Source organism: Trichechus manatus, unplaced genomic scaffold (genome assembly GCF_000243295.1).
Source record: "Trichechus manatus latirostris isolate Lorelei unplaced genomic scaffold, TriManLat1.0 scaffold00017, whole genome shotgun sequence".
In the NCBI taxonomy this organism is placed as follows: domain Eukaryota; kingdom Metazoa; phylum Chordata; class Mammalia; order Sirenia; family Trichechidae; genus Trichechus; species Trichechus manatus.
This window is the reverse complement of record NW_004443953.1, coordinates 20,076,865-20,086,493: the sequence shown is the minus strand read 5'-3', so window position 1 is coordinate 20,086,493 and position 9,629 is coordinate 20,076,865. Positions and strand designations below refer to the sequence as shown.

General features: G+C 33.9%; 1 protein-coding gene across 3 annotated transcripts in view; it reads right to left on the bottom strand.

The window, feature by feature from the left end:
- RPF2 (ribosome production factor 2 homolog) overlaps positions 1–9,629 on the bottom strand; it is a 59,225-nt gene that overhangs the window by 42,357 nt on the left and 7,239 nt on the right. For all 3 annotated transcript variants that reach the window (XM_023727672.1, XM_004372468.2, XM_023727673.1), the window contains 2 exons: positions 8,366–8,403; positions 3,988–4,027 (listed from right to left, as the gene is read on the bottom strand). In XM_023727672.1, coding sequence (XP_023583440.1) covers positions 3,988–4,027; positions 8,366–8,403 — 78 coding nt within the window. The remainder of the gene's footprint in view (positions 1–3,987; positions 4,028–8,365; positions 8,404–9,629) is intronic.

The window sequence follows — 9,629 nt, the reverse complement described above, 5'->3', positions numbered from 1 at the left end:
GTGTATCTTTGACTATGTGCATTTTCACCAAAAAAAAAAAAGGTTGAGAAGTTAGAGGGTTGACATGTTGTGGGGTTGTTAACCAACGTCATAAAACAATATGTGTACTACTGTTTCATGAGAAACTATTTTTTCTGTAAGCCTTCACCTGAAGTAGAATAAAAAAAAAAGTAAAATAAAGAAGAAAAACATAAAGTCTCAGTAAAAACAAAATCTATAAAAACAAAAGAAATGAAAAAAAAAAAAAAATCCACAAACAAAAGGAACTCAGGACAGGAGAGTAAGAGGAACAAAGAAAACATCAGCATCACCAAAAAAAGCACTACAAAATGCCATCTCACTCCTAGGTATATATCCTAGAGAAATAAGAGCCATCACACGAATAGACATATGCACACCCATATTCATTGAAGCACTGTTCACAATAGCAAAAAGATGGAAACAACTCAGATGCCCAGCAACAGATGAATGGATAAACAAACTATGGTACACACACACAATGGAGTATTATACAAAGATAAAGAACAATGATGAATCTGTGAAGCATCTCACAGCACGGATGAAACTGCAGGACGTTACGCTGAGTGAAATAAGTCAATCACACAAGGACAAATATTGTATGAGACCTCTACACACAAAAAGAAACAATCTTTGTTGGTTATGAGATGGGAGGGGTGGGGGGGAAATACTAAACAGACAATAGATAAGTAGTATCTCTGGTGAAGGGTGAGACAGTACACAATACTGGGGAAGCCAGCACAACTTGTACAAGGAAAGGTCATGGAAGTTCCACAGACACATCCAAACTCCCTCAGGGACTGAAATGCTGGGCAGAGGGCTGTGTGGACCATGGTCTCAGGAAACATCTAGCTCAACTGGCATAACACAGTTTATAAAGACAACGTTCTATATTCTACCTTGGTGAGTAGTGTCTAGGGTCTCAAAAGCCTGTGAGCAGCCATCTAAGATACGCCACTTGTGTCACCCCTTTGGGAGCAAGGGAGAATGAAGAGAACAAGATACAAGGAAAAGGTTAGTCCAAAGGACTAATGGACCACAGCTACCACAGCCTCCACCAGACTGGGTCCTGTACAGCTAGATGGTGCCCAGCTACCACCACTGACTGCTCTGACCGGGATCATGATAGAGGGTTCCGGACAGAGCTGGAAAAAGATGTAGAACAGAATTTGAACTCACAAAAAAAGAGACCAGATTTACTAGCCTGACAGACTGGAGAAACCCTGAGATTATGGCCTCCGGACACCCTCTTAGCTCAGTGGTGAAGCCCCTCCCAAAGTTCACCATTCAGCCCGGGATTGGACAGCCTCATAAAACAAAACAGGACTAATGAGGCACAGCAGTCCAGGGACAAGGACTAAAAGGCAGGAGAGGTCAGGAAAGCTGGTGATAGGGAACCCAAGATTGAGAAGGGACAATGTTCACATGTCATGAGGTTGTTAACCACTGTCATAAAACAATATGTGTACTGTTTAATGAGAAACTATTTGTTCTGTAAACCTTCATCTAAAGTACAATAAAAAAAATAAAAATGGCTGAAATGAGCTAAAAGGCCACTCAGCTAAAAGTATCATGGTGCCACAAAAGAAAATTAGCCCTTGATTAAGTAGGGTATGAAAGAGCTACAATTCTAGGTTAAACCCTTGTTTTTATTTTCATGATCCCTTCAACAAATGACTGAAAAATATGAGACCGAAATGAAAGTAATTTTATTAAAAAGTGAGTTAAATTTATTTTGCCAATATTTTTAACATATTTTTGTATTTTAAATTGATTATATACTGTTATATATATTTCATCACAATAAAATTTAAAAATTAAAGGTAATCGACGATTTTAAAAAATTTCATTAAGACTAGACAGGCCTTGATGATCTATTCCCTATATTTTATCTTTTTTCCCCTGAAGAATATTTTTGGTAGACAAAAGATTCCAAATTTTGCTTAATTCTAATGAGTGCTGTATTCACATGATATGCACCCACTAAATATTATTTTAATAAAAAATGGATGAATTAATGAATTAAAAAAAAATTAAAGACCAGATGAAACAGCCATAATCCTCAAATTTCTTTACTGTTCCGAAGGTTCTCTGAGGTATGGGCTCCTATAGTTTAGTTATCATTTGTTCCAGCATCTAAGCAGAAGCAACCAGGCCAACAACTACCCGCTTATACACTCCACTCCCAGTGTGGAGGATACAGTCACAAAGTTAGAATTCAGCCTCTGCCACTAACTATGGGATCTAGTCACATTCACCTTTCTGAGAACTGGTTTATCATCTGTGTATCAGGGACAATAACACCTGCAGAAACCTGCAAGAGCCACGGGAGATGTCATATGTGAAAGTACCTTGTATGACGTCTGGCACAACACAGGTGTTCAAAAAATGTTTTTAAATGTCCCAGTCAATGGAAGTACTTTCTTAAAATGTGTTTTGTTGTTACTGTGTTTTAACATTCTCATGATACGATTAACACACCCCAAATACTTCCATAAAATACCCTTAACACATATATATTACTCATCCCTGTTTGTCTTCTCCATCAAGTCTGCTTTTTGTTAAAATTCCAGAGCAGGGGTAAAAGGCCTTCTGTAAAAGGCCAGTTAATAAATATTTTAGGCATTTTTAAAAAAATAACTCTTTAAAAATATAAAAGCCATTCTTGGCTCTTGCGCCTCACACAAACAGGACCCACAGGCCGTATATTGCCAGTCTCAGTTCTACAGCACCAAAACACACTTCCCAAATTGTGGTGAAAAAAATGGGTGATAGGGGACGTCCAGGGGGAGGAAATCGACCACCTTCCCAATATGGTCACTGATTCCATACTCATTTTAAGGTCCGGAGCTCTGAGGTCTATTATAGCCAATGAAATATCTCCTATCTCTAGAGGTGGGAGAGGCAAAGAGAAGGAATGTCATCAAAGTGTAAGAAAAGCTGTCATATCAACTCTGGATTGAAAAACAAGTAGAGAGTGCTACAGACTTCACAACACTGCTAAGAAGTGGTCACTCCACTGAAAGTATCATGATGGCACAAAACAAAATCAGCCCTTGATTAAGCGGTGTATGAGAGAGTTCCAATTCTGAGTTAAACCGTATATTTTTGTTTTTATGATTCTTTCAACAAATGACTACAAAAAATATGAGACTGAAATTAAACCAATTTCATAAAAAAAGAATAAAATTAATTTTGTCAATATTTTTAACATATCAATTTTTATATTTTAAACTGATTGCCACATTAGGATAAGATGTTCAATTTTAGTCTCCTAATTAATTACTGAAGATTCTATTCAAAAATTCTTTCTCTTCAATTCACTAAATAAAATAAGCAACGATGTTCCCATCAAGAGAACATAATCACACTAGTTTTTTAAAGAAAAGTTTAAACATTTTAAACCACTTATTCCCTTAAATTTTTCTAAACCTAAATTATGACACAAAGTCCATTCATCATTCACTATAAACAATCTTTTATCTTTTGATTTCATTCACTAGCCTTTTTCATTTAGCTTTGGTTGCCAAAACAAAAAGGAATCTGATTAACTCTAGTAAAACAACTGACAATTGTTAATAATAATTCAGGTAGCAGTTCCTTGTTCTAAATATACCTGTAAAAAGAAAGGTCAGATTTTTTAAAATAAAGCTTGCTTTATAAAGACAGATCCACAAAAAGCTTCCTTTACACAATCTATTAATTACATACTTAAAATGTAATTCAATTTTTAAAAACTCTATTGATTTACTTGCAAGCAGTGACTAATACATTTACTAGTCATAGTGAAATCTGAGGCCTATAGCTATTCTTCTGAAAATACGTGTCTTTTTTCCTCTGTTTTAAGTAAAAATTCCCTCACACAGAATGATTTCTTAACTCAAAAAATCACAAATTAGGAATATTACATAAATTAGTCTGAATGATCATTTACAAGTTCTCTTAAATCAGAAAGTTTCTTGTACTTACCAGTGACGTCTGATCCTCAAATGGCCTTGTAATATTTTTCCTAAGGATATTAAAAAAAAAGGTAACCCCAATTTTGGTAATCTTGATAAGTAAATTTGTCCATAACAATTATATAATATAGTAAGTAAAAGAAAATTTCAGATTTAGATGATTAAAAAAAAAAAAGAAGAAGAAGAAAAAGCTGGAAGGATATTCATTCACTCAAACACTTATTTCGTGCCTATATGTGCCAGACATTGCCATCCTAGGATCTAGGGATGCTACTGTGACTGTGTCAAACATAACTGTTGCTCTCATGGTGCTTACCTTCTAGGGGAACAATAAACAAATAGTTTCAAAAAGTAGGAACTGTTGTGACAAGAAAAAAATAGGGTATTGTGTTAGCGTACAGAGTGGAAAACGACCATTTGAGCTGAGACCTAACTAATGAGAAGTTTGCAATGGAAAAATTTTGAAGTTAAGCATATTCTAGGAAGTAACAGAACTGGCAAAGATTCTGAGATGGTAACAAGCTTAAGAATATTCAAAAAACAGAAAGAAGGCAAGTGTCACTGAAGCCTAGTGAGCAAAGGGTATAATGGTGGGATATGAGGTCAAAGATACAGACATGGCCCAGATTATGTAGGGTCTTGTTGGTCAAGGTAACGTATGCAGATTGTAAGAGTAATGGAAAGCACTGGAGGGTTTTAGGAAGGAAAGTGATATCACTGGATTTAAATTTTCTTTTTAAAGGATTGCTCTGTCTGCTATGTGACAATGGACTGTAGTGAGGCACAGGGAAAGAAGAATCCATAAGGAGCTATTACAATAATCCAGGAGAGAATTAAAAAAAAAAAGTGATTGGACCAGGAATAGTCGTAGAGATGGAAAAGTGGTGGGTACAGAAATGCAGAGCATGCTGTCTTTCATATAAAAGGAGGAAAAATAAAAATATATATTTATACTTGTTTAAATACACATTAAAAAATTCTGGTAAAATATGTAAGAAACTAATATTGGTGGCTGCTCTGGGAAGAATGTGTGTTTATATTTTCACTGTATAACTTCTGATTTTTGTCATGTAAATAAAGTAACTATAAGATGGCTAATCATTTTTTTAAAAACTTAAAGAGAAACAAAATCATATAGATAACATGATCTCAATTTTGTTTAAAAGAATAAAATAAATGTATAGATATAGAAAACATACATCAAAATGTACACAGTGCTTATCTCTGGGTGATTATTTACTTCTTTAAGCATTACCCAAATTATCTAAAACAAATATGTATAACTTTTATAATGGGGGGAAAAGTATTTTTAAAAAACTGTACAAAGCAAACAAACCAGGAAAAATTACTATAGCAATTATGATTAACAGCTGTTATGGACTGAATTGTATCTCCCCAAAATATGTGTTGTAAATCCTAACCTCTACCTGTGGTTATAATCCCATTTGGGAATGGGTTTTCTTCGTTAAGAGGCTACATCAATGTAGGGTGTATTTTAAGCCAATCACTTTTGAGATATAAAAAAAGTTCAAAACAGACGAGGAACTTCCTCCAGAGCCGACAGATAGAGAAAGCCTTCCCCTAGAGCCGGCACCCTGAATTTGGACTTCTAGCTTCCTAAACTGTGAGAAAATAAATTTTTGTTTGTTAGCCACCCATTTGTGATATTTCTGTTACAGCAGTACTAAATAACTAAGACAACAGTTAACAGCAATTCACAAATAAGGAAATACGACCTACTGGAAACATATGGAAAATACAAGTTAAACAAAATATCACTGTTTTCATTTAAATATCCATAAAACTTGTATATTGCACTCAATCAGAGGAACAAATTTTTCAAAAAGCTGTATTGGGCATAAAGCTATACCCAGTACATAATCCTACTTCTAGAAATCTCATGCAGAAAATAATTCAAAAGGATAACTCAATTGTTATGTCAATGTAAAAAAATGGCCATTTCAACATAATTTGTGATAAAAAAATTGAAAAACCTAAATTGCTGAAAATAGTTAAGGAAATTTTAATGTAACCATTTAATAAAAATTATTCTATCCTTAAAAATGACACTTATAAGGACTACCTATCAGTAGTAAAATGCTTATGATAGAAATGAAAGAGGCATGATATAAAACTGCATATGTGGCAACAACATGGGTAAATCTTAAATGCATTCTCTTAAGTGAAAGAAGCCAGACTTCAGAGGCTACATGTTGTACGATTACATTTATGTGACATTTTGAAAAAGGAAAAACTACAATGATGGAAAACAAATTGTTTTTTGTTTGGATCTTCTCTTTTCCTCTTTCCTTCTACATTTACTAATTGGAATTCTGTAAGGATTGGAAAACAAATGGTTGTCAGGGGTAGAAAGCGGGAGGAGGGACTGACTACAAAGGAACACTACAAGGGAATTTTTAGGGTAATAGAACTGTTCTGTATCATGACTTTGGTGGCAGACATAACTCTATACATTTGTCAAAACCCATAAACATTGTGCACTCCAAGGAGTACATTTTACATACATAAATTAGAACAAAAACAACAACCAGGATGTGTGGGGAAAACCCAAAATGGAATACAAACTATAACAAATGACCTTAACTGTAGTATAAATGAATAGCATAATCACGCTGAAGAGGGAGAAGAAAAATTAAGTTTCTTCGGAAAACAGTATTTTGACTAAATACTTTAAGGCTAAAGACAGAAATCTGTACACAAATTTTGTACTCTAGTTAGTGTATTTGTTTCTTGGGTTAGAAATTCTGAAACTGTGTGTAATAAAACTATACAAATAAGTAAATACATTTTATATATATATTCTATTACCTATAAAAGTAGATAATGACAGTTAAGTTTCTTACTGTAGGAAGAAAGAAGTTACAGGATGGAATGAAGCCTGTGATACTGGACTGAAATCAGAAGTATTAATACGAATGCACACTTTTTTAGAAGGATCAGTAGGAACTCAGGGTTTTTTAACATATAGAAAGACAAAAGCAAATAGTTATGTGTGTACGGGTTAGTATATATAATCCATACTTCCAAGCTCTGTCTGCTCAGAGGGCCTAGAGGCAATGATGCTCCAGTAGCAATAAGCACACTTAGCATCCAGATCTTGGTTTCTAGATCTGGTGTTAGAAACCAATATAAGGAACCAGAATTCCATGGAGAAATTATTGATTCTAGGGCTAGGGCAAATTTCCTTTCCATACTAGACGAGCCTGGAGGAACTTGTGATGCCAGGAAGTTTAAGGAAGTGCTCAAAAAAAAAGGGTCAAGTTGAAAGGGCACAGGAGCCAACCTGAAAGAGCTCCTAATGGCCAAAGGTAGAACAATTTGAGCAACAAAACAATGATAGCACTGGATCATAACCCAAAAGAATGTAAAAAATATCCATGAGTCCATACTGACATAAATAATTAAACAAATTGGAGAGAAGGGACAGAGTTCTCCTTACAGAATTCCAATTAATAAATGTAGAAGAGGAAAAGAGATCATCATTAGAACACCACAGTAATCACCAATAGATGCTAAAGTTAATGAGCAAAAGTTTGATAAAGAGGACATTTGCATAGTCTTTGCATAGTCTTAAAGTATCTCCTCCAAGATATTTATTAATTACACAGGGAAAAAACAGTAAGTTTATATTGGAAAAATCCAGTAGACATAGCTTTAAAAAAAGCTGCTACCAGTAATAAGACTCAGAAATATCATGTGCCCTTGGTATAATATACTTTTGTGATACTGCCAAAAATACATAACCTCAGTCTATTCATAAGAAAACTTAGGATAAACCCAAACTGAAGGACATTCTACAAAATAAATGACAAGTACGCTTCAAAAGTGTCAAGATCATCAAAGGCAAGGAAAGACTGAGGAACTGTTACAAATTGGAGGAGACTAAGGAGACATGACAACTAAATGCAATATGGGATCCTGGACTGGATGCTCGAACAGAAAAAGGGTATCAGTGGAAAATCTGGTGAAACTCAAATTAAGTCTGTAATTTAAATAATAGTATTGTACCAATGTTAATTTCTTAGTTTTGCTAATTATACTATGGTTATGCAAGGTATAACATTTGGAGAAGTGGGTGAAGAGTATATGGAAACTCCGTACAATTTCTGCAACTTTTCTAAGCCTGTAATTACTTCAAAACAAACATTAAAAAAATAAAACGTTTAAAATCTGCACACATGCTATGATTACAACCATATACAAGTATTCAGTACAAATGAAAAAAGACTAGAAGGAAATAAATTAACATGTTAATAGCTGTATGTAAGGAACTGTGGTGTTTAAAAAAGAAAAAAAATTCCAAATCTTTCATAAAGTGGTTACTTTTATAATGGGACAAAATAAGCAAAAAAAAAGTCATGACTTACTTTTTATACAGAACGCCATATGGTTTTTTCAGTGCATACTGTAAAACATAATTTATAGCTTTCAAAACAAAACCCATTCTAAAAAGCAAAGATAAGAATCAAGCATAACAGTAGTCATAACACAAGATTACCCTGATCCCTGAATCCTATTCTGACGTCTTCTGTTTGACTCCCTTTTGATCATTTACAATTTTTACTAAATAACTTACCACATAAGCTTAATATTCTAACTTAGACCAGACTTTCCTAACTAAAGATTTCTATGTCCTTTCAACAGTCTATCCAGTTTATAAATCCTTTCACTTCTTTAAAGTCTACTTTTTTTGTTTTCCCTAGGCAAACAACTTGAGAGTACAATATGTAATACAGGTAGTCCCGACTTATTGACAAGGTTCCATTCCAATGACTCTGTCATTAAGTTGGTTGTGATGCAAGTAGAACACTTCTTTTTTTTCTTAGTTTTCATTATTATTGCCTTTTATCATCAGTATCTTTATAAATCCGATCTTTATTTGTCTTTGAGGATTGGAAACATTACATGTAAACTCTGCAAATGAACATCTGAGTATGATAATACCAGTAAATTACACACAGTGACACTGTATGTAGTACGTATTACTAACAATAAGATGTACAAAAAAAAAAAGAGGGTTGTAAGTGCAGTTCATCATAACTCAAATACATCATAAGTCAGGGACTATCTATATAAAGAAGAGCAGAAAAAAAGAGAAAAAGATAAAATGTATGAAGAAAGGCTGACAGAATTGAAGTCACATCTAGACATTAAAAAAAACAAAACAAAACCTGAGAAACAGTCACAATGAAGACAACCAGAATACTAGCCAGAGTTTAAACACTGATCTTTAAAAAATTCCTATTATTCAATCTTATTTTCATTTTTTTCTACTTCTTTTCACCCAGCCACTAATAAGCACTTATTACCTGTATGGCCTGTATTGCTCTATCATAGGAATAACAAAGATCTAAGGCACTGCCTTGCACTGAGAAATAAGTAGATGAGGGAAGCAATTAAAAACAGGGTAAAATGATCATTCATCAACTATCAGAGCTTGTGAACAAAGGAAATTCACCAATAAAAGCTATCCTTTAAGTACTAAAATTTTTTATGATTCTTGACCAAATGTTTCCTTGCCTCAAGTCATAAACACCTTTTCTTGACAATTCAGAGTCATCATTATGAAAGTTAACTACTGTAATAATCTGTAATACTGTGCTGCTCTTGAGCTTATTTAATTACGTAGGG